The sequence below is a fragment of the Hetaerina americana genome, unplaced genomic scaffold (assembly GCF_022747635.1).
Source record: "Hetaerina americana unplaced genomic scaffold, ioHetAmer1.1.p SCAF_8, whole genome shotgun sequence".
Taxonomy (NCBI): Eukaryota; Metazoa; Arthropoda; class Insecta; order Odonata; family Calopterygidae; genus Hetaerina; species Hetaerina americana.
The window spans coordinates 53,204,802-53,230,287 of record NW_027287427.1 but is presented as its reverse complement, the minus strand read 5'-3'; the positions used below and the strand labels follow the sequence as shown (position 1 = coordinate 53,230,287).

The 25,486-nt window shown below is 33.0% G+C and overlaps 1 protein-coding gene across 2 annotated transcripts in view; it reads right to left on the bottom strand.

The window, feature by feature from the left end:
* Nucleotides 1–25,138, bottom strand: part of tho2 (THO complex subunit 2-like protein) — a 61,798-nt gene extending 36,660 nt beyond the window's left edge. Inside the window, exons 1-17 of one of the 2 annotated variants that reach the window (XM_071596698.1) lie at nt 24,964–25,138; nt 24,468–24,544; nt 23,835–23,926; nt 23,623–23,751; nt 23,430–23,545; nt 23,176–23,309; nt 22,814–23,070; nt 16,257–16,403; nt 14,762–14,934; nt 14,432–14,630; nt 13,406–13,572; nt 12,969–13,155; nt 11,997–12,268; nt 9,682–9,799; nt 7,334–7,513; nt 1,626–1,790; nt 1,210–1,485 (exon numbers count right to left, since the gene is read on the bottom strand). In XM_071596698.1, coding sequence (XP_071452799.1) covers nt 1,210–1,485; nt 1,626–1,790; nt 7,334–7,513; nt 9,682–9,799; nt 11,997–12,268; nt 12,969–13,155; nt 13,406–13,572; nt 14,432–14,630; nt 14,762–14,934; nt 16,257–16,403; nt 22,814–23,070; nt 23,176–23,309; nt 23,430–23,545; nt 23,623–23,751; nt 23,835–23,926; nt 24,468–24,544; nt 24,964–25,028 — 2,754 coding nt within the window. In that variant the 5' untranslated portion in view covers nt 25,029–25,138. The remainder of the gene's footprint in view (nt 1–1,209; nt 1,486–1,625; nt 1,791–7,333; nt 7,514–9,681; nt 9,800–11,996; nt 12,269–12,968; nt 13,156–13,405; nt 13,573–14,431; nt 14,631–14,761; nt 14,935–16,256; nt 16,404–22,813; nt 23,071–23,175; nt 23,310–23,429; nt 23,546–23,622; nt 23,752–23,834; nt 23,927–24,467; nt 24,545–24,963) is intronic. The other variant, XM_071596699.1, reaches the window with a different exon arrangement.
* Nucleotides 25,139–25,486: the final 348 nt, after the last annotated feature.

The window sequence follows — 25,486 nt, the reverse complement described above, 5'->3', positions numbered from 1 at the left end:
CAAATTGTGCACCTGACTCAAAGCCTGGTATGGATTGAACCCAATTACAACCCCAGTAGAGAAAATCATTCAAATTAAGTCACTTGAGATTAAAGGAGCACCTAGCAATAGAACAGATACAATTTGCTTATTGTTACCTGCAGAGCCATACTGTAAATTAAATATACAAAACTATACCAGAAAAAGCATAACACTATAAAAAGGAAATTTCATTTGCAAACATGTATTTTCAACAATCTTTATCATTTTATTCAGTAAACAGCTTCTAAGGTACCTTTAAGAAAACTTGATCATTTGACATCAAATACCAACAAGGTTGAGATAGTTAAGTAGTTAATTTTTGCTCAAATAATCTTCACTCATTTGAAACCTAATAAAGAAATACAACATTGAATGAGACACATTTGTCATTATCATTCAGGATGTTCTCTATATATGGTAATATACAGTGCTTAGAGAACATTAATAAAAACTTGAAACATGAACATTACAAAGAATGTATTTGGCATAAAGGAACAGAGTTGAAGGACCTATAGGCAAGTTTTATGAATTTATTCAAATTTTTAAAGTCAATATCACTGCTGCATTTAAATTATCATTACGTACCTTATTTAACTAAAACAATACCCCCGCAGATGTAGTACCTATACGTATCTTGCTATGCAATGTACTACTTCATACTGTTTTAATATTATCCATCATTTTTTATGATAATTTGATCAAGAACTGCCATAGCTGACCACATTAGGAGGAATATTTAATGAAGACAATTACCAGCACCACCATAGCATAAAAAATATCCAAATATTCTATTTAGCTTTCCTCCAGCTGCTTTATAGCACCAGTTCCAAGATTTAACTTTATAACAGAAACAGAGAAAAACATGATTTTCCACTTTATAGATTCTATAATACTGACTAGTTTCTGTGTACTACATCTTTTCAAGTGACCAAGGTTGCCCATTACCCACTCAATTTCTATAATTAGATTGTTTTATCAATAAGAAAGACAGCCAAAATGGATACTCTACTTTGAAATTCTTTCAAAAAAATGCTTACAGATTTAAATGTAAATATTGTAATTATGGCAGAACAAAACCTCATTTGGAAAACATTGCAGCCATTCATAATAAATAAAACTACCCCTTCTTTGACCCCAGGATATTTTCTTAAATATGAACTCGATAATAAATTCACTTGGATTACTTACAGCATCCTTGTCCATTGCTTGCAGAGCTTTGATTTTGGCAATCTCCTTTTGGTAGCTTTCCACTGGTACATGAAGATCGTACATTGTCAAGGACCAGAAAGTGACCAAAAACTGTGGAGAGATGTCTTCCCACACTTTAGGGGGATGAAGGGGCCTAATTGACTCCACCACTGGGCCCATTACCTCTGCTGATGCCTCTACATATTTCTGGTACCTGACTTGTGCAGACATCTTTTTGCAATTGGGGTCAGCCTTACGCAGAGCATCAAACTTCAGCTACAAATTTTGGAAAAAGTAACCAAATTATGAACTATTAAAATGAAAAGCTAATAGACACCATTCTAATGACGACCAACACATCTTGCAATTTCTTGTGAAATTATCCAATGACTACAACAATAACATTCAATACATACATTTATAGCATTTGTAAACATAGGCCTGGCAAGGAAGAATGCCACATCTGTGTGGATGTGGTAATCAGCAAGCATACTGTGGATGGATGGAAGTTTGGTTGTATACTCCTCAACACTTAAACTGGAAGCGAGAAACGTCCCAAATTGGACAAGGGTGTCTTGACACTGGAAATAAAAACAAGCATATGAATCAATTTTAGATCATATCCACTGTTTTTAAAATTTACAAATGCAAGTATATCTGTTGATAAGGAATCGATGTATGCACATAATGTGAAAAATTTATAAATTTGCAAATATTGGCATTACAGGGTGTAGTTTATGTTTTTCTCAAGTTAGCTAATTTGAAATACAGAACTTTCAGGATGCAGACGGAAAAAACATCATTCAAGTCATTCTATGCTTGAGCAAATTACATTTTAATCTCAGGGTGGCAAAAATTGAATGTAAAAGAATTTGTGCCCAGGTATTCTAGAGTAGGAAAATACAATATTGAGCTTATGGTTTAACCACACCCTTAGAAGAAATGGATTTGTTAGGAACATTATATATGCAAGGGAAAGCACCATGAAGCCAAGGAATAAAATTGCAAAAGGTTACATTAAATAGAAAGACCTCTACAACCTCTATAGGAGTGATGTCATGACTTGAAGTATTGACAAAGAAAGAATGGTGGACTGCAGACAACTAAACTGCTCATTGAAATACTAATAATGGTGACAATATAGGATGGAAAGAATTTTAGGGTATTTTGAAAAGCTGCCTTGTTTTGTAGCTGAATATTTTTAAACAGAGCAAAGTTTATTTACACCATTAGCTTATGTTTCCCACTATATAAAACACATTTTTTGACCCTATCAACAACCCTACTATTCCAGTGCACATGAAACCCTATGTTTACATTATTTGATTTTTTATTTTGCCAAAATGACATTTTTCAGCTAGACTTCCAAAACTTTCACTTTTTGAAAACAATTAACCATGTGCTTCCAAGTTATTCAAACAATTTCGCAATTATGGGAAGCCTGAAACAAACAATAAGGCATTTAATAATAATATTTTAATACCAGTAATACCCAAAGCACAGTTTATTGTCCAACAATTTACATGCAAAATAAATGGATAGTATTGATGCTTACACAAGGCACCCACAGTGCGATTCAATATTGTGATTGATTCAATATCTGAATAAGAATGGAAATTTTATAATTACTCTCTCTATTTTTAAGCTAAGCCCACATACTATGAAATGTCTCGGAGGTTTGTAATTTGTATGTGAACATGTTTTTTGTAGCTTATTTATCTTCTGCATAACAGCATTATGGTTGGTTTGCAGCACCATCACTGCTTGTGAATAGGTTCAAATTAAAGTTCTGAATGTCAAGGGATCTGCCCTTTTCAATTAACATGGTCAGTTCAGCAGAGACAATCACTGGAAAAGCTGCTTAGTACGAACTATAACAGCAGAATAAGTTGGCCTCTAATCACGGCAAAAGACGAAATGTGATAAACAAAATGCTTCAAAGTGCCTAACTTGGTAAATTGAAAAAGTATGATTTGGTTGACAAGGTCTGATCTTGAACCAAAGAGGATATTTAAACAATGTCAATATTGTTTATATAATGTAAATGCTACAGAAATGTTCTGAAACCTGTTTCCTGCCAAAACACTAAATAGATAACCATCACTAAAACCTGGCGAGAGCGGCAGGTTTTAGTGATGGTCATTTTAATGTGGCATTAAAAAAATAACTTCTGTCACACATCTTTAGATATTTACATTTCTACTCAAAGGATATTTAAAGCAAGACTGAAGTAACAATGGAGGTCTAAGTATGTGTCTGTGATATTTGGTCATAGTCCGTCAGTCAACAGATGACATTCAAGAAGCACCCAGGTTTTATGCAAGATAGTAGCAGTGACAAATTCAAGCAGTAGCTTAATAACCTGCTCATAGGAGTTCATCAGTTTTGCAGTTTTGTTCACATTTAATAAAAGTTTTCCATATCTATTTTTTATTAACATTGTGTAGCCAAATGCTAAGAGCATGTAATTTAACACTGGAAATAAGACTAAAAATAAGACATGACAACATCCGTAGACCTGAAGAAATATTTTAAGTGAATATTTACAAGTTAAAATTTTTCAGATAAAATTTCAAATTTTCAGTCTTTGAATAATTTTTTAAAAGCAAACTATTGCCCTCATTGAGATTGACTGCCGAAACCTTCAATACAATTATGACAATATAGCAATGAATATTCTGCCAAGTCATAAAAATGCAAGATAAATTATTATTTCAAGTTTCCCAGTAATTATCCTTATATCTATGACATAAAATACCTACATTGTTGGTTATAATATACTGCAGAGTCATAGAAATTATCTAAGAGTGATTATTAAATCACCATCGGTAATAACTAGAAGTCGATATGATGAGCGATTTTGTGTGGTCCGTGAGCTCTGGTCATGCTAAGCTTCCAATGCACATCAACCTTAACAAAAAAACTCTTTTGAATTTGTTTTGAATACATACACTTTAAAAAAGATGATTGAGAACAGCAATGCAAACTGCTTTATGGAAGAATTTGAATGCAGTGGCATAGGTCAATTGCCACCAGTGACAATATTTTGAACTACTAAAACTCTTAACCTGTTTAATGGAGAGGATGTCTTTAAGCATGGTCCGGAGATGATACTGAAACAAGGAGTGTAGCTATAGACATGCCACAAAATGATTTTTCACTATTGGGGAATGCATCGATAGATGCAGGCCTTCCCATGGCGTGCATGCTTCTTCCATCTAGTGTAATTTTTTGTACTAAATGTTGTTAGCAGTAGACACACAGGAATTCTTTACTTTTGTTTAAGTTTTATGATCTTTTCAAAACAAAGAGATGCCTTATGGTACTTTTTCTTTCACTCAACCTTGGTCACTTTTCTAAGGGAAGTGGATTTAGTTATGGTGTGTATTCTTGACGAATGACCGTGTTTTTTTGGTGTTCCTTCTCAGTTCTTTAGAGCCAATAGTTAATGATACACTTTGAAAATTTGAATTTTCATTGATTTCCTCTCTTCTTTTGAGTGGAAATTAGGCTCTAGTAGTGCTTTTTGTGTTTTTTGCTATATCATTATGAGTTTTGTTCCTTCTGTGTAGCAGATGAATGTGTATTATCCATTGCTAGCTATTCCCACCTTGTGACACCCTGGTCTTGAATTAACTGCCCCTGAATGGGTTCTTCATTCTTGATAGCTGTCATTGCCCTTTCCATTGGTGTGTATTTTTGATTTTGGAAAACTCCTTTTAGTGAATGGGTGACTTTTTCATATAACTCTATGTTAGAGAGTAGCTTATAATCATTAGATCTCTTTTATTTTTGCTTCTTTCATAGAGTTTTGTAGAGTGCATAGTTTATAATTTTTAGCACACAGTCAAAGTTGTCTATAAAATGGCTAATAGAGCACCTAAACTACCCGATGATTTTATAAATAAAATGTTTAGTATAATTTAATGAGCTTAGAGAAGATGAGGGCAGCAGTAAATGAAAAGGGAAGGCTGCGATTAAGACTGGATTGACACCTGCAGGGAGAAAATGACTTTGTTTTTTGCAGTAAAGCTGTTGCAGGGTATTAAACATAAGCCCCAATATAGGCAGTTATTTTACCCGCAACTGGCTCTTGGCAAACCCCATTTTTTAGGAAATGATAAATGAGCGAGAAACGGTTTTTCCTCTTATAGAGATGTCTGCATTTCGCAGTTAATAAAGCATTTAGTGACAAGTGTCCCCAAAGTTGAACAAAATAAAGCCTTTCTTCGATCATTGTATTAGAAAAATTTTGGAAAGCTTCATTCCCAAGGGAAATATTTCCATCAATTAAAGTTTCTTACTTTCGAAAGGTCATCTAAGGTGGAAGGTCTACATTCCAAAAAAAAGGTTGCATTTTGACCTTGAACCTTTCAAGTTATGCGAGTAAAAAGTAGATATGTTTCAAATATGATAGGGTACACAGGAGAGGATACGGAACTCATAAATTGTGTGACAGGAGTTGATATGTGACATTTTACCCATCTCTCCCGGATTGTGCTAACACCCATCAGAAAAGTTAATGAATAAAGGTTATCTGATAGGCCTACACAATTATTACGTTAGTCCAGAACTGCATAAATTTCACCATACTATCAAAACTGATAAAATAGGAACTGAAAGTAAGACCAAACCAGTAGAAATTGCCGAGATTTATTATGAACATGAAGTTGAAAATGGGAGATGTTATAGCCGCCTTTAGAAACAAATTGAGGGCTTTGAAGGGAAAGGACAAGAGGGATGATTGGGTAGTGAGCAGCATCCATGATGCTAGAACAAAGACAGTGCAAGATAGGGAAGGAAAATGAAGGCAAAGGAGAAACTTCTTTCCATTGTGAAGTACAATAACTCCATGGGAGGAGTTGACCTATCAAACCAGTATATGGTGATGTATAGTACAGCAAGGAGGAGGATGAAGAAATATTAGTTGAAGATATTCCGGCACCTTCTTGATCTATACACTTGATTCTTATGTTATATATAAAAAGAATGGAGGGAAGGAAAATCACTTGAATTTCCATTTAGATCTCATTCACTGGTTATTCAACAAATACGGAGCTATTTCCGAAATGCCAAGGAGAAGTTCAAAATTAGACCCTCCAGATTATAAAGTAGGCATTTTCCATGCCTAAATTCCCCAGCTGCAAATAAAAAATATTTGGCACAAGAGATGTGTAGTGTGCTTGTCACATGAGCAGAGGAGGGAAACAATTTGAGAGGGAGTACCCAAAAATAACCAGAATAGTGCTGCGGTTGGTGGAGCTCACACAGTATGCATTTCTTCCGCTAGCTGAGCTTAGTGTGAGCAATCATTATGCGTTCTAGAAATTCATTGTTGTCATCTGGGAAGGTCAAGGTCAGTCACAACAATTCGTTTTGTGAAAGCAGTTTCCCTTAATGTGCTGCCAGCAAAAACGCTGAGCTCCTGAGACTATGTCATGGAGGGGTGCTTACTATCTTATTAACCACAAATGCAGATCGAAGTAAGAATCTTCAGCCATTAGGAGTTGCTATATCAACTTGTAATGAATGTTTTACAATGCATATCATCAACAAGGAAGCAAGTTAAGGATTCTACAATATATAAATACTTGAAAAGAAGGCAGGAATTTATATTGACTGCGATGAGGTTATTCCAATTGCTGTTATTTGTGATGATGATACTATAGACAATGACTTAAGTAATAAAGCATGTAAAAATGCAAATTCTCCTTTTCCTGCTAATTGAATTTTCCTGCATTTTAAATTTTTTCCCGGGGTCCCTTTGAAAAGTCCAAATAGGGGGTGTTACCGTATTTACTTAAAGCAAATGAGGCATGAAAAAAGAGGTGGCTCATGCACTAAATATTTTGTCAGTTGATTTGATTGAAGAAGCATGAGAGAAATATACAAAAAAATCAAAGACTAGGTACAGTTGTAAAAATTAAGAAGTTTTCATGGACTCCCTAAATTAGGAAATAATGCACACTTTTTACTGGCTAAAAGCCTAAAGCAGAAAGTTTACATTGTGTGTAATATGGCATTAATTAATAAAGAATAATGCACAAAGGCCAAATATCTAGCTGTGTGTTATGAAACCAAACGGAGAAATATTCCAAGTCACCACGAGGATAAAAACACATACCTGATCATATAATTTTCCCACAAGTTTCAGATGACTGTTTTCTGTTTCCCTATACACAACACAATATCTCTGTTGTGCCATTAGTAGACAGAGGGCAACAGCAAGGTTCTGCTCCCCTAAGGCTTCCTTAAGCCTCTGCGATGACTTTTTTGTGTTTCTCACTTGACTGAAGTATCCCGCCTATCAGAAAAAAAGTTTTTATTTTTAATAATTATTCATTTATCAGGATTGTATCAAAAGTTCAAGTAAATACTTGCACTTAAAATTATCATAAAAATTATGTAAATATGTTATAAATAAATGTAAATGTTCATATACAGATTGCATGAGAGTGGGAAAGAAAATAAAACTAATTTAAAACATAGTTCCAAACAATTTGAATCTAAGTGTAAGGACTAAAATCACCCTCTTAGCAATGACATTATTTTCACATCACCAATGCATTCATTTAGTTTGAAGAGAAATTTTGGTTATGCAACTTTGGAATACTCTTTTAAGTTATTCTTATACTGTTTTCTACAACTATTCAGTATAAAATCACACTGTTAGTGCCCTTGTGTTGCTACATTTAAAACATCAGAAAGTGACTAACTTTTTTCACACAAAAATAATTTTAAAGATACATGCGATAGAAGAACTGGAGAAATGTACTGTTACCTAAAACTTTTAAACTATCGATTGACTATTTATATTAACATAATAATTTAACATAACAAAACTAGCCTCTGACATTGTGTAGGTGACCATACCACAGAAAAACAAGAGATTTTCCAGTACGGCCAATGTCAAAAAGATGAAAATCTTTAACTTTTATATTTGAGAGAACTATATTTTTAATTATAAAAAATTACAATCAGAAATAATTATATATATTAATCTTATACCTTAAGATCTTAGATACAAAGTGATATTTTTGAAAATTTCTTTGATGTAGTCAATTTATACATCCGCAGGTACATAAATTATCTCAAATGAATGCGTGCAGATACATGCTTATTTCACTAATGTTTGCTTAGTTTAAATCCTCATGATTAAAGTGCATCAATGAGGGAGTTATTACTAGCATTTTTAATGTAGCACTTTTGCGTACCAATGATTCCAGGATATAAGAAACCACTAGTTAAAGTTAAGTGCAAAAGAACACAAATGGCTAAATATAAATGAGAAAGAGTGTATTCCATTGCTTGCAGTATTACAAAGGAATGACAGTAATGCAGGAAAAATAAGCATTGCAATCTCTTTTAAGATAATATCTGCTCAATGAATTTTGTCTTCTCCAAATGCTGTAATTTTTTTATGTGATCGACTATAATCTGTGTCAGGATATGATTGACATCATTCCTAAGGCTATTCCCACAGGCAGCTGCTGGATCATAAATTTCAGCTACAAGTATGAAAACCATGATAGTCACCAAATTGACATTTTTGGGCATCATGCCTCATTTTCATTAAATATGTTGACCTTGATTATTGCAACAATTTACGACTGCATTTTAAATGAGAAAATCTGAATAAAGCTTATTTCTGGTGGCAATGAGATGGAAATAATCGTGTAAAAAATTTGCAACTTAATAATTGTGTCCAAAAAAGAATGTGTGCATTATATTGTACAGTTTTTATAATGACCCCATAATTTTTCAGAGGCCAAAATAAATTCTCCAAGTGTTTCAAAAGTTTCCAGTTTTTAGTAATTCCCTTACCCTGTCAAACATATCTACAAAAACTTCACAAAAAGTCTCCTTTATTATGCCCATTTAATACTTGAAGTAAGAAATGTATGACTCTTTACAGAACAAGAAATTATGAAAATTAATGCCTAAATAAAAAGTATGCAAATGTATTACTAATAATTTCAAATTATTTTCATTCAATGATCAAGTACATGTGTTCACAAATATTGACACACTTCCTCTTACAAAAGGAATAAAGTGTTTTAAATTTTGTTTTGAGTTTTTATTTTGAATTTTTTTAAACTCATATTTTCTGGCATAGGTAAAATTAATAGCTATTAGGGGAGGTGACTGCTGTGAACACTGCAGGCTTACCAGAACAATGAGTGGTTGAGAGGTAGGTAGCATTTCAGGAAGTAGAGGAAGGGTGGGAAGAAATATATCATTAATATTTTGTGCATAAGATGACTCTCAGGTATCATGATTTATCCCGTGGATGAAATACTACACTTGGAAGTGATCCCATTATGACAACCAAGAAAGGATTTTAATAGCAATGAAAAAAATATGCACTGCCAAAACATGAACACACAAACTAGACATGGTTTGTGACCACACAAGAAACAATATTAATCCAATATAAATACATCGAAGGAAAAGTAATAATCAACTAATTACCTCTGCTTTCAAAAGTTCTCCACCAGCCATTGCATCCAGTTGCTCTGGAGTCATCTCTTCAGCAGCTTCAATCCCAGCCATTTTTTGAACAATTTCTTTTAGAATGAGCAAATCCAAGCTGAGAAAAAGATGAGAATCATTATTAGTTCAGTTTGGTACAGTGGGCATCGGTCAATGAAATCACAAGAATACCCATGTATTCCGTATGTATTTAGGTAACCTCAATGCCATCCATCATTATACGTGTGCTAATACGAGGGTGGTCCCATAAGTACCCGGTCTGACCTAGAGATGGCAGTAGTTGTTTGAAATATATTACTGTATTAGAAAGTACGCAATCTATAAAGCACGTTTCAAGTTTGAAGACGCCATGTTGTTTAGTATTTACTTGGCAGCCATTAATAGAGAATATCTTCAGTGAATTTGTGAAAATGATGAAAATTGGTCATCGTTATTTGATACAATACTTTTATTTGAAAGGCCTCAGCCCAACCAATATAAAAGCTGAACCGGATTCTACTACGGGTGAATCTGCTCCTTTGTTTACATCAGTAAAATATTGGGTAGCAGAGTTTAAATGAGGCCGTATGAGCTGTCAAGATGAGCATGGCATTGGTCAACCAAATGAGGTGACGACTCCAGAAATGGTGAAGAAAATCCACCAAGTGATACTGGATGATCGTAGACTGAAAAAGTGCGTGAGCTAGAAGGCTTAGTAGGCATTTCAAAAAGTGCGGTACATTGCATATTAACTGAAACTTTGGACATGAGAAAGGGGTGTGCAAGATGGGTGCCGCATTTGCTCACACACAAACAAAACCAGTGTCGTGAAGATGTTTCAATTTAGTGTTTAACGAAGTTTCACAGCAAAAAAGTAGAATTTTGCACGGTTTCAAAACCATGGATGAACCATGGGTCCATTACTTCACACTCGAGACAAAAGAAAAATCAAAACAATGGATGCAAAAGGGAGAACAGGCTCCAAAGAACGTGAAGACTGTTGCATCTGCAGGCAAGGTCATAGCGTTGGTTTTTTGGGATAATTTTCATTGACTATCTTGAAAAAGGAAAAACTATCAACGGCGAGTAATATATGAACTTATTGCAACATTTGAGCGAAGAAATTAAGCAAAAGCGGCCGCAGTTGGCTAAAAAAGTGTTGTTTCATCAAGACAATACACCAGCTCACAAATCCATTTTTGCATTGGCCAAAATTCATGAATTAAAGTTTGAATGGCTACTTCATGCACCCTATTTGCCAGATTTAGCCCCCACAGATTATTTCTGTTCCCAAACTTGAAAAAATGGCTCGGTGGTTTAAGATTTTCCCACCTTGAAGAAGTGATGTCAGCAGTTCATGGCTATTTCGAGGACCAAGAGAGTTTTTATTATATGAAAAGTATTGAACTTATTGAACATTGCTGGGATAAGTATATAGAGCTGAAAGAAGATTATGTTGAAAAATAAATACATTTTTTTCGAAAATTTTTGTTTCCTTTGTTGGGTCGGGTACTTCTGGTATTACCCTCTTATTGTGTAATCAGCTTTATGACTATAAAAGGTTTCCTCAAACTATGACGTGTTTCACAGAGCTTAATGTCAAAACTGAAAAGACAATTTTTGTCACATAATATAAAAGCTGCTGTCACTTGCAGGAGAAATTATGAAAGAGGATAGATGAAGATGTAAGATAATTATTTCAGCATTAAAATACTACATCTTCTACTTTTTAGTACTTGCTACACACAATAATTGAATGAATTAGTATTATTTAATCAATATGAGTACAATCATGAATACAGTAAGAGTGAAAAGGAAGCCAGAGTGATTTTAGGGATACAAATAATTAAATTAATTACATTTTGTGCAATAAAATTATGGATATCCAGATCTTACTTGACTGGCAGGAAAACAAATGAATAAGGAGTAAACACACAAAATTGCTAACCTCATTACTATATGAGATCTCATTCTTCTGGCACATTTTACAAAAATATTTTGAGGCATCAAATGGAAATACATCATTATGCTTTTGGAAAATAATTCTCAAGAAATAAATACAAATTATACTTAGCACAACATAGGGAATTCCAATAACATAAAACAAAAAAGTCCTCGAGGTAAATAACCTTTTGAAGAAATACAACTTTCTAATTTATGATAATCCATCACAATATATTTCTCATGAGTTTATGCTTCCATGACTTTACATGCAATCATTAGGGTTGTCCATAATATTTAAAGGGTCAGTAGTTTATAATTAATAAATGGCTATACAATTAGAGCAAGATGTTTACATTTTGTACTACACCAACCTTTTTTGAGATTTCAGTTGATTAGCAACATACTGCAGTAGACCAGTGAGTTCTATATTATACTTCTTGAAGATAGCACCACAGAACTTTGAAAGACTTTGGAGCCAGGCTGATATCGAAGTGCCATCATATTTAAAGCAAGCACGATCAGCTGAGGCCATTGACTCTACTAGACAGTAACCTAGTACATCGTAAGAGAGGCTAGTAAGGTATTTTAATGAGTCCACAACTGGTCCAATGAGATTGTCATATATCTGAATTTGCAGCAATACCTGAAAAAAAAGATATTCCATTAATTTTGTTGATCACAGTAACTATTTCCATATTAAATAAGAGGATATCATTCAGCCATTCCTCCAGTATGTATCATTTTTAACAGAAAAATGTTTAAAAGAAGTAATCCTCATTCAGGGAAAATTCTATTTTTTCTCTGACAGGATACAAAGTCATACTTAAACTTCCCAAATATATTTCTTAATTTTACCACCTTATGTCATCTTTACAATTTTCCAATCCTACCTGACAGAAACACTAACTGGTGCATATATATAAATACACACATTTGGCAACTTATTAGCATACTTTTTCCTTTCTACTTAATAATAGAAAAAAGTCCAGTATATGTGAGTATAGACAATGACTTTTTTTAATCATACCACTCATGCCCTCACTAGAGAAAATGAATTTTTTTTTAAAAAGGTGGCACATTTAAAAGGGATATAAATCTTAAAATAGTCGCAGATGGGTGGTTATCAGAATTTTACTGTGGTTGTTACTAATGTGTTTTGAGTTGGCGTGAATGACAATTTACAATGAGGAAACAAGAAAACTTTATGAAAATTTGAAATTCAACTTATGCTCATCATTGTTTAAAACTACGCAAGGAATAATTTTTACAAACCAATTATTACAAAATCACCACATGTATAACATATTCCTCAAGCCATAAAATATAACTAATAATCTACTCACATAGTCAAATAGGAATCCAGGGGTACTATGCGTCAGTTTACCAATCAGTCTTCCAGCAGGTTTTATATTTTCTTTGCTCACTCTTTTCATGATAGATTTAATCTTCTTTAAACTTTCACCTCTTTTCCGAAGTAATTTGGCATACTGTTGGTATGTCTCGTTCTTCCATCGACTATACAAACAATACCTAAAGAAAAATCATGACTTTTAATATGTTTGAACATTTCACAAGTTTAGAAAGCCTATACATTAATATGTTTGAATATTTCACAAGTTTAGAAAGCCTATACAAATTAAATTTTTCTTTCATTAACTGAAATTAATGAAATGCAGCTAATATTAGGTCACAGCAGATTTGTGAGCACATTTTATGGAACTCTTGGAGGAAGCAAGTAACTTCTTAGATGACTAAGCCACCACCTGTACCACCAGCTCACCTGATTTGGTATGGATACTGCTTAATGACATTCCAAACTTCCTCAGCAATGCAGCAGTTGCAATCCATGTGTGCCAATGATGGAAGGATCACTTCGTCAAGCAAGGTAACAATGTCCAAATAAAGTGTGTCACCTTGGGGAGCTGGCATCATTGGATCAGCCCCACACTGTGATTTAATTATGCATAGTTCAATTAGTATAAAATTAGTCAGGTATGCATGAGTTCAAGAATAACAATAGATAGAGTGAGAGTTACCCTTAATAATAACTAAATCTTAAGATCTAATGGTACATATTCCATACTTCTTTCTGAGATTTGATCTTATTTCTGGTATTCTTCCCCTCTATTTTCTGGGATCTTTCTCACATGGGCTAATTTTGTTGTGAACTTGCTGTAAAATTAATTACCACAGCCAGCTCACACACAAATTAGTGTAATTCAAATGGCATTACCCTTTCACATGGTGGAATGCTATTCTGCAGTGTTTTAAAAGCTTTGGTTTCTTTTTCGTTCAGTTATGACTGTTTTCCTAGTAGACCAATTACCAACCGCTGAGGCCTTAATAATTTATGTGATAGATGAAAATGACAGTACTCTAATAGAGATGTACTCATCAATGAAATAAAATGCAATGTTGGAAAAGACATTACACACAATTGCCAGAAGACATTTGGGGTGCTCTGCAATGTTAAATAATGAAATAAAATATGGTGCCTCAACTCTACTGTAGTTCTAGGAAAGACTTATTCTTAAAAAACTTTGCTATCATAATCTTAATATTTAACATGCACATGATAACAATTCTCAAGCTTTCCTGAGATTGGAATTTCCTCCAAAACAATCCAAGATAAGTACGATGTTTTCTATAATTGCCTTCCAAGCAAAACATTAAAGGAAACCATAAATAATTTTTAACAAGAGCATATCGGACAGACAAATTGGAAAATTAAGTTTACTTTGCACTGTACATATATGATACTTAATAGTTCACAATCATAAAACTATAAAAATTTTGGAAAAATTACCTGAGCCAAAGCAGCCTTGGAAAGTCTAAGAACTTTGTACATAAGAACAGGATCGTGGTGCAATGATGGTCCCAAAGCCAACAGCATGGGGATAGCATCCTTCCTCAGGTCTAAGAATGCCACAGCTGGACGAGGAGCTAAAGGATTTGTTGGCAAAGGCACAGGTTGTCCCATGACCTTTGATGATAATCCACAATTCCTTTGGAATACAAAAATAGTTACAATGCATTATAGTGAACCTGATATAGTACTATATTTATCTGGAAAACATCGTAAAAAAATTTGCAACTTCAAATACACTAGAGCAGAAATTAAAAAAAAAATACTTACTTCCTGTATACAGGCTCAATAGTGGAGTGCAGCAACTGACATAGCGACTTAGCCACAGGAGCCTGATCCATCACACAATGATCAGGAAGCTTCCTTGTCAGCTGCTCTGCATGGCTCCAATTCCCAACTTTCAGCAATGCATCACATAAGCCAAACTTCTGATTTGTGCAGAACTGCAATATATCAAAAAAGCAAAGAAATTTATTAATTTATTATAATTAATGGTAGGAGGAATCATTGAAAATCAAAACCAACAGCCACAAATTGCATACTGCAAAAGTGGGATTAACTTCAAAACAAACAGAAATCAAGCTCAAAGGTTTTCAAGGATTATGAGTGAAATAATTTTTTTATTTAAAAATTAAAGGCTGAAGCATTTTAATTGAAAGGAGCTTGGAAAAGCATGCCACAACAACAGTCTTTATGACAGATTTCCACCATTTTTTTCTGACATAATTCCTAAATTATGCCTAGAACTACTACAATAGCTAATATTCAGATAACATGTAGACATTCAGATAGTATGTGGGTCCCTTGAAGTGTTCTTAGAATCAAGTTTCTGTTATTCTATGATCTCTCTGCAAGGAAGTCTAGTAAAGAACAATGTAATATCATGTACGAACCAGGAATTGAACAGATAAATGATGAGATAACTACTAAGCAGGCTAATAAGTTAGGCTTAAATTTTTGTCACATCCCAAGAATATTGATTATTTTCTCACTACTACTTTATGAAAAAGAGCATGATTCTTATACTTTCCCATGCAATTTTTTCTTCTAATGTTAATTTTCAACTCTATTCATGATATGAGAAATGTTCAAAAATATTTCTTAGAAAAGTATTTCTGGAATTAACTTTTGGACCCTTGTTAAACCCTTTCATTTTAGTTTATTCCCCTTTCAACTCGCAGCAACAAAACCTTCGTTTTTACAAACACTGTATTTTTATTTTTGATATTTAAGTGATAATCCAAATTTTATATATTTAACAGCTTCAAACCTATCTCTTCAAAATGCATAGAGATTCATATATTGGACACTGCTTATGTATTGCTGGTTAAGTATTTACCCTATAAGTTTTCTCTCAAGTTTCTAGGTTTCCCATCACTTTACAAATATCATAAAACTAGCAATTTTTAAGTGTGTCAGGAATCGTTTTCTCCACGATAGGAGGCTTTGGATCAGCTGTACATTGATTTGCATGATTATATACAAGATATTATAAGACCCAAACTCTTAAATGCCTCTATATCTGAAGCAAAAATTCAAAAAGGCAATGCCTTAACCATAAGAAATGCTTTGCATCAACTGTAGATCAAACAATATATCAGTATCCTCTGAACTGAGTAATACAAAATTTTAAATCCAAAAAATAAAACGGGACACCATCTTATTGGTTTAATTTGGTTGAAAAAAATTTACTGTAAAAAATGAGAGAAAGCAAACATACCCACATGAAATCAAAATTTCAAATTCATCTTAAAAAGATACTTACATTATCCTGTAGTGTTTCTTTTTCTTCAACTGGTTCCTCCTTATCTTTATCCTTTGTGGATATGATATTAAGTTTTCTTACATACTCTTGAGCTGCAGACATTTCGTCTTCCCACATCTTTTGTATGACGGAGTCATGAGGAGTCAGCTAGAAAAAACAAGTTACAATAGTTTTAGCTCCCTGATTATCACCATCAAATATTATTAGCCATTGCTTAACTTTATTGATTTGTCCTGTCATGTTAAAATTTATCAATAAAAATCATTCAGCATATAATAAAAACTTTGGTCATTCAATACATGGAATAAACGATTACATAGTATGTTATATGAAGTTACAGAGAAATTGTAAGCCTCAAGTTTCAATGTAATTGATTACAAAAGAGAAGAGCATACTTTTCCTTGTAATCATTAGATTCCATGACCAACAATTCTTTATTCAAGTTATGTATAATGAATTACATTTTACCTATGATTAATAAACTCACATGCTAGGTAACACCCTCATTTAAACACTGCATTGCTTTCAGCATTCCTGCCTATTTGAAAATTAAAATCGTCTTTCTACTTCTAATTGCCACTTAAGAATAATTTATCATGTTTTCCATGTTTCCAATTAATGATATTCCAAGTACTAGAGGCAGGTTTTTAGACAGCACCTAATGACTATTATCATCTCTATATCACAAAAACTTTCTCTTTCTTTGCCCTACATTATTTCTTTCTTCCTTTCTTCATAGCTTCTACCTGACTTCATGCCATCTAAAAATCCTATTGAAATTCTTCTTCTACCCTATTTACTCATGATTCCCCTTCTATCATGCTTTCAACATGATCCCACCCACTGTGTCAGCCTATTTTGAATTTTTGCTACTAACTTCTCTTTTATGATGTTACACCCACCAAACAGAACTCTGAAACCGTTCATTTAGTTTACATGCTTACTACGCTCTACCCCCTGGACTACCGTGACCCACTTCATGAGGTACATATCTCAAATTTTTTAAATCATTCCTTTGATGTGATCTAGGATTAAATCCTCAAAGATGCTTATATTTGAGGTAGCTGTAGCATACAACTTTTATATTGTACTATTTCATACTAATGGCCTCGTGGCAAATTTGAAGACCACCAGTTAAGTTGAGTGCATAATTTAAAATTGCAACTTTCAAAATAATTAAAGTTCATTTAAAACAACAAAAATATTTTATTCAACACATTTTTTCAATAATGTATTGGAAAGTTGGCTAATTAAGCTAAAAGTGACCTCTTCATTGATGTAACTGACCTGACCATTTTAGGCAACACCAATGAATGTGACAGAAGCACAGTTCACATTTTAACATCATACCATTGTCGATGTCAGTCAATAAAACAGTATTTCAGTCCATATATTTTCATTGGTACACCATTGAAACAATTAACTCCCCGAAGAAATACGCTGTTGATTGAGTGACACTGCCTAGAGCCCAGTATCCCGATATTTTACCAACATGACTCTGCTACACCATACCCAGAAGTTAAAGAACATCAGCTACTATTATTAGAGTAATTTATAAGATGGTAGGATTGCAAACAATTATTTTGCTTAAAATGCACACAGCACACAAATTTTAGACAAAAATGTTGTTCTAGAGATAGCACATCCATTTCATAAAGTTGGTTCAATTGTCTTTATTTCCCTGATAGGTTCAGTTGGCTAATTTACTTTCGCTTTATGTTTGTACATTTGCTATTAGATGTCTTTGGACTAAAAAATTATGTACCAGTTGATTCTTTCTGAGAGTTGAGAGAGTTTAATGTGGATTCTATACCAGCCAGTGTATTTTGCATTTAATATGGCATATTGTATGTTTCATTTTTACTTACTTATATCATAAATTTAATAGAATCTTATAATTTGTGAATTTTTGCAATCTAAAACAAGAAAAGAAACCCACACTAAATTTTAATATAAGAATATTAACAAAATTTGAAGAGTACTGTGAGTAAGCTAAAACATGTCACTGTACCTACTCTTTCTTCACTTAATGACTACTCCTACTGTCCCTTCTAAATTTTGATAGTTTCACAAGATAACAGCATTTAAATACATTTTTTATGACTTAAAGTTCACGTGAAATAATTTGAACAGCACCAGTGATCAATGGGACAAGGAAAATATATGACATTGAAGGGAAACAACGAAAAAACTGAACTACATGTGAACCAGCAAGGGGAGATATGCCATGAACATACTCTGAATCTACTTAATTGAGGCCAATTAAAGGTATCAAAACTCAAATTTCTTTGATATAAAATGCCTGTGATTGAAAATACAATAGTTTTATTTAATATGTAGTAGAACCAATGTCAACTGCATATAGCATGCCTACCCAATATGCATTTAGAGAGACCTTCAATTCAAGTATGACTTCCGATTAACTATGGTCACCTTCCGGTATAACTGTGACACTCCCTTATGGTGCGAAGGAATTGACATATAAAGCTTATTGGCAAGGATAACATTATAAAATCTGAAATTCAAAATAGCAAGAACAATCTTATTTCTTATTTTTCTAACATTGCTACAAAAAATATGTACCTGGGAAACATTATTCAGTTAAACTTATAAAAAGCTCCTGGTTCAGTGACATCCTCAATCAGATGTGTTAATTAAACTACTTAATCCAAAAGAGTAAATTTTACCATTATATACATTTGCCTATAACATATTCATTTCACATTTGCAGTTAATTTACCGAACATTCTTTGAGAAACTTTGAAAGAAAATGGTGGACAGAGGATGCTTTTGCTAGCCAGTTGAGGTAGGTTTTTCATGAACACAGGGACTACACACATTGTTATATTTCCAAGTCCCATAAACAACAGCATAAAGCACCTTTATTCTCCAAAGCTAATTCTCTCATAATTTTCAGCTACATACACTTAATCCTTCTATTAATGCTGCTGAAAATACCTAATTCTTTACTTCCTATACCTGGATGATCCCACACTGTCTCCCTAACATAGTTCTTAAACCTATTATCTATTGATATATCTGGTATCCACTTTCTCGACCATCCTTGACATTCCCACAATGTCTCTTGTCCCCTACCATGACTGAAACTTTGCTGGCTCATTTACTCATAATTACTGCATTGGTTTTCGAGATATCTTATACCATGGTACACCATTAGGATTCTGTACATATAATTCACAAAAATATTATCAAAGAAAATATTACTTTCAACATTTTTTGAAATTTGTTTTCTAACATGAAAAAATTATTCTAAAAAATATATATTACCATCTGACACATCAAATTTTAAGACTATAAGCCTTTATTAATGCATTTCAACATTACTGTATGCATAATGTAACATTAGTGAAAGGAGGATGTAAAGAAGCATTACAACTCATGACAAAGTAGTACCAGAAAAAGAAAGAATGAAAAATTGACCTGTAAATTATTGTTTCGTAATTTTGAGCCTTTATTGAATTATGAAAATTATTGAATCACAAAATTATATTTTTTTTCAGAATAAGTAATGTGATTACTGTGCCATACACTGTCTTTTCTTTTATTTATCTTGGTGTTAAAGGAGTTTTTTTTACCATACAGCTGTGTATAAAATGTTGAAATCGGAGAAATTCAAGGAGAAAACCTGCAGTGTCAGTAAACATTCGCATATATGCTTGTCTTTAAAATAAATGGATAAACTAGTAATGGTCAACACATGATGTTTGCCGTTAAACATTGGTGCTCTATTCTGCAAAATATTTTTTGGTATTGAAATTGATAATATGCATTTCATGGCATACGAATCTCCCTGTTGGATTAGTTGATGATTTAGTTGAATCTTCAGTGAAATAAGAAAGGAAGGAATGTAATACTTATCTGCATTAAATTATTACAGTAGTATTCACTAGCAAAACATTTTTGCATATGTATTGATGTAGGAAAGTATATGTGAAAACAAATGAAGTTGAAGTTTTCAATAAATAACTAGTTGAATCATGTTCCTAAATATCTTTTTGAATTATATGCATGGTACAGGTATATTATTGAAATGATAATTATCAGCAAAAGAATTTATAATTAGGGGACCTTGGACGTCCACAGAATGGGAACACTAATAGGTAGATGCGTTATTAATAGCCAATGAATCACTGGCCATTGACAAAATGTAAACCTAACAAGTGGAAGGTTGAATGCAAAACTTTGGAGAGCAGCCAATAATTTACAATTATTATTATTATACTAGAGGCGAGTTTAAAAACAACACATCAACAAGTATGATACCCGTGACCCTATTAGAATGGCATTAATGAGAACTAAAAGGCATAGTCTTTTCAGGAAACATTGCTATTATATATATTTATGTACAATGATGAAGGCAAACATGAGCTTCTGCAATTATTTGTGACAACAACGTTGAAAATCACTAATTGGCCCACTGCTGAAAGAGTAATTTTAATATTTTTATCAAACTGAATTCTCATTTTTTTTATTTTTGTGACCTTCAGTTGGGCTGAAAACATTAATTTGTCAGATAAACCTAAGACCAAAATGATATTAAATCATACATATTTCCATTTTTGCTTCAAAGGGGCAGAGCCAAATAAAATCAGCACAAATACTTATTAAAAGGAAAACAGATTATTTCCTGCATAATTGAAAATGAGAGTTCATAAAATGAGTTCAATGCCTAGCATTTGCTAATGTGAAAATCAGTACCCTATCGCCCATTATTTTTATAGCTGGACAACTTCAGCAACAGGATTCATATCAGACACAACCTTCACTGAGAGGAGTGACTCCAATCACCAATTTACATGGTACCTATAGCACCTTGCTAACCATGAATAATCACTGAGATTTGTGGTATAAAATATATTAAAAGCTGAAGCTCATTTTTATTGACATTAGTTCGGAAACATTACCAAGGGAAACAGGTTCAACATTACCAGGAACATTTTTCTTGGTAAAAAACCACAGCCCACAAACTGAAGCTAAAATTTTCCCTATACAGATATAACACGTGATTAAGTATGGACATGAATAACATAAATCATGCATAAAGGGAAAGCAACCATTTGTAATTTCAGTCCTTAGTCCCTATTCTCTCAGGGTTATAAAAAATTCAGGGTGAAAAATTCAATTATCATTAAAAGGAAAAATTATATCTTCAATGCCAAGGCATACAGAACTTCCAAACGATCACCAATCATCTAAAATGCCAGTGCAGAATAGAAAAACAACCTAGCAAATATAAGGAGTTTTCCTACTATCAGATTATACATGATTCAAAAAAATTTTCTCCTAAAACTTATACTTTCTGTGGAACAGCAATCAAACTTCAGGAGTACCATTATGAATTAAATATGAGAACCATTATGAATTAAATATGAGAACCAATTTAGTTCAATGCAGGTGTAGTAATCCAGATACTATTGAACCAAAAATAAATTCAATGTATCTATCAAAGCTCACCAACAACAACAGAAGTGAAAATTAAAATTATAAATAATTATAATGTAAGTTACTAGTGCAAAACATAAATCACCCGTCAAAATTATAAATGTCACACCTTCCCCACATCACCTCACAGAAATACTAAGGGAGCAGCGAGCCTTTGATCTTGAATAAAATTCTGACATTTAAATGATTTTACAAAACTGCCAAGTATGAAAAATGTTACCTTCATAGTTTTGTATAGTAATAAACAATTTTTCAATTTTCCTCGCAGCTACTGCTGCTAGGCTGCAGTATCCGAGAGGATAATTGATACTACTCACAGTCCTGAATGCTGTAAGCATTAAAAGAATACTATTAAATGGGTTTTCTAAGAAAAGTTTTATGCCCAATAGCTCTAAGGTTATAACTGATTTTAAGGCAAATGTACTTCCTTTTGAAAAAACATGTTAATATGAATGCAACCACAAGCTCCTTACAGATTGACCTAATGTGAAACTTTTGCTTGTGTAATGAATTAAAATTATAAGGAACATATTATAGAACTTCATACCTCACTTAAAGATCTACTAGCCCTCTTACTCCCTGTTTCCTTAGTTCTACACATTGCTATTAGTATAATGAATAGATTAAACAGATAATACAAAACCAACAGGTTTAAAATGTCATGGTTCTCATGAAAAAATAGGGATAATTATATTACCAATGATGCCCTTCCAGAGAAGTTTTAAATCAAGCAATTTGTGTTAATTCCATACTCAGCTACTGCAGTGTATTTAAGGTGTTTACAAACATTATTTGCACAATTTAAATGATGAATATCCTGTGCGATTTACATTTACGTTAACAGTGAAAATTGTTGATTGGATATAGGTTCCTTACCAATGTAGTTGTGGCATTATGCTAATTAACACTGACACCCAATTGTGGGAATCAAGTAGCAAAGAGTTGCAATAGGAGTAGGAGAGCAATTATTAATTTACCCCTCCCCTCTCCCTCCAAATGATCAATGATGCTTCTGCTGTTCCAAATTTTTGTTATAATTAGGAATCATTTTTCCTAGTGTGAACAATAGTTGGCAATGTCAAAAATATACATACCCAACAATATATATCATCTAATAAGATGACTTCATGCTGCAGCATCAGGGCAGTGACAATGTAGAGTGACTCGGGGGTGGGCTCTTCTGGATTAGCCTGATAGAAACTATACTTGAATCCAAGGACCTCACACAAAATTTTGGGGTCACACATGTATGACTGAAGAAGAGGAATGAAAAACTGATACTGATCTGGTCTACACTCAAATGACTCAAGTATGATATCCAAAACTCTGTTTGGATCCAAGTTAAAACAACCTGAAAGTAAAAAAAAATACCATTTCAAAAAATATAGAAAAGACATTTCAAAAAATATTCAAAAGACTAAGGATGGAAATAGGCAAAAATTCATTAAATACTGACCAATGAGAGATTTAATGACTTCTAAAATGTACTTTGGTGTAATACTGCCACAGATTTCCTGGTTGAGTTCTGTGATTAATTTAGCATAGCCTTCACTTTCTTCGCGAAACAAATTGAACTTCCTCTGCTTATAACTGAAAAAAACAAAGGCCAGCAAAAGTTATAAGAAAATCAGCCCATATTTATAAAGGTAAAAGCCACCTCTCACAAGTTGAATAAGTACTTCCAACACTCCAATAAAAATATGAACTTACTATAACTTTGTTTTAACTTTGATGAATTTTGTGTAAAAACTTCTATTCTTTAATGTTCCAACATCCTGCAGAGTATCAATTTCTAACCTCTCTTTCAGAAGTTTATCTGACAGGTACTGAAAAGTAAAAGATGTGAGGTAAATAGTGTCCTCCTCGCTATTTAAAATATGCAAGCGTTAAAAAACGGAAGTACCTTTTCTGATTCTTTTACAATAAAGCAAAATCTTTGCCTCTCCTCAGTATTGTTTTCAGCAATTGCTGTCTCAGCATCTATTATTCCAACTACGTCCAATATTATTGATGACATCTCTTTATGGAGATTCTTGAAGAGAACAAAAATTAAAGGTGAAATGGAGAACAATCATGTAAGTATTCCTTATTGTGGTAAATAATGAATATACATACCACTAACTCTCCAATGGTAGCAGCAGCTGCTTCTTTCCGCAATGGCCCATTGATCCCATGCCATATTAATTCATAAATGAAACGAGTAAGACCTAAAAGAAAATTACGTAAAATTTACATTGACATCAGGTTACTTATCACTGAAATCTTAACGCTAAAATTACCATAATTGAAACAACAGTAATTTTTCACGCAAGTTTTTTGCTGTGGTACGCTGCTTGTAGTCGAGATTTCGGTATTTACACAACACCGACCTATATCCTTTTAAAAAATTATCACTATATCTACTCATGTCTTGTTAGAAAGTACCCTATATTATTACATTAACTGTTTAGATCGCCAATTCCATCACGACACCTGTCAGCAGTTTCAATCGACAACACCTTAGGAAATAATTTTTGACGGTGCCACATTATTTGTAGTTATTTAAAAAATTGATAAAATTATCAAAGTCAATGTTTTTCCCATGGACACGTGTGAGTAAATTGCATAAATACTTTCGTCAACATGACATATTCCACCTAGTATGCCTTCTAAGACAATTAGTACAGATATACCGTTATATAAAACGCGTTAAATTTCGTTCAAAATAACTATTAATTGCAAAGTAAATTTTGAAGGGCAATATTTTACCTTGATTCTTAATATTTTTGCTGAACAACAAACTGGAATTTTCATCATTTTTTACCAGCTGCTTCACTTGTTTGATACTGTAAAAAGAATAAAAATGTGAAAGTCGGGCTACAGTTTGAGAATTTAAAAACAATGCCACGGCAATTTTAATAATATTTTAGTTATAAAGAGTAACAAAAGAATAAAACATGCAACCAGAAGTACACAAACCCTGAATGGATAACCTTATATACCATAAAGCAACTGTATAAACAACGATTCAAAACGTCTTCAGAGCGAAAAATTAAAAACAAATATGCAATAACAGGGCATTTAAAAAGTGACTATATAGCTAAATAACATTAATATCACCAAGTGGAATGTTTAACTCTGGCATAACGCCGAACGGAAAACGTACAAACCAACTAGGCAAATACAAGCAATATATGAAATTAGGTACGGTAAAAACTCAACAGCGCATTAATTAAAAACATAATTTAGTCCATAGGAAACTTACTACTCTGTTTTTCCTTGTCTTTCCCAACTTTTCCACATTTCTGAATTTAAACAATTTGCAGCCATGTTGCTTGTCTACCGTAGAATGAGCGGGATTTGTCAACGTTGCCAAATCGACAAAAAATCTAATGATGTATGAATATCTTGGATACAAAAATAAAGGAAGCCACGTGATAAAGACTGTGCATGCGGAAATTGTATGGAATAAAACACAAGTTTACGAAAATGAAAATTCTTCATTGAAACAATCGTCCTATAAAATTAAATTATTCATCAGTGTTTAACTAGTTGAACACTTTTGTCTTGGTTAAAACCTGATTCAGAAGACCGTAGATCAGCAGATATTAGACACGTTGTGTTATAATGAATTATTCATTTAAGCGATTATTTACATAGCATTGAAGGATTCAGGTCAATTTAAAACATATTTTTGGAAGTTATGATTATGTGTTCCGAAATTCACATCAGTCGCACTGAGTTAGTGATATTGTGAGGAGTCGAGTTTGTAAGATAATATTGGAATA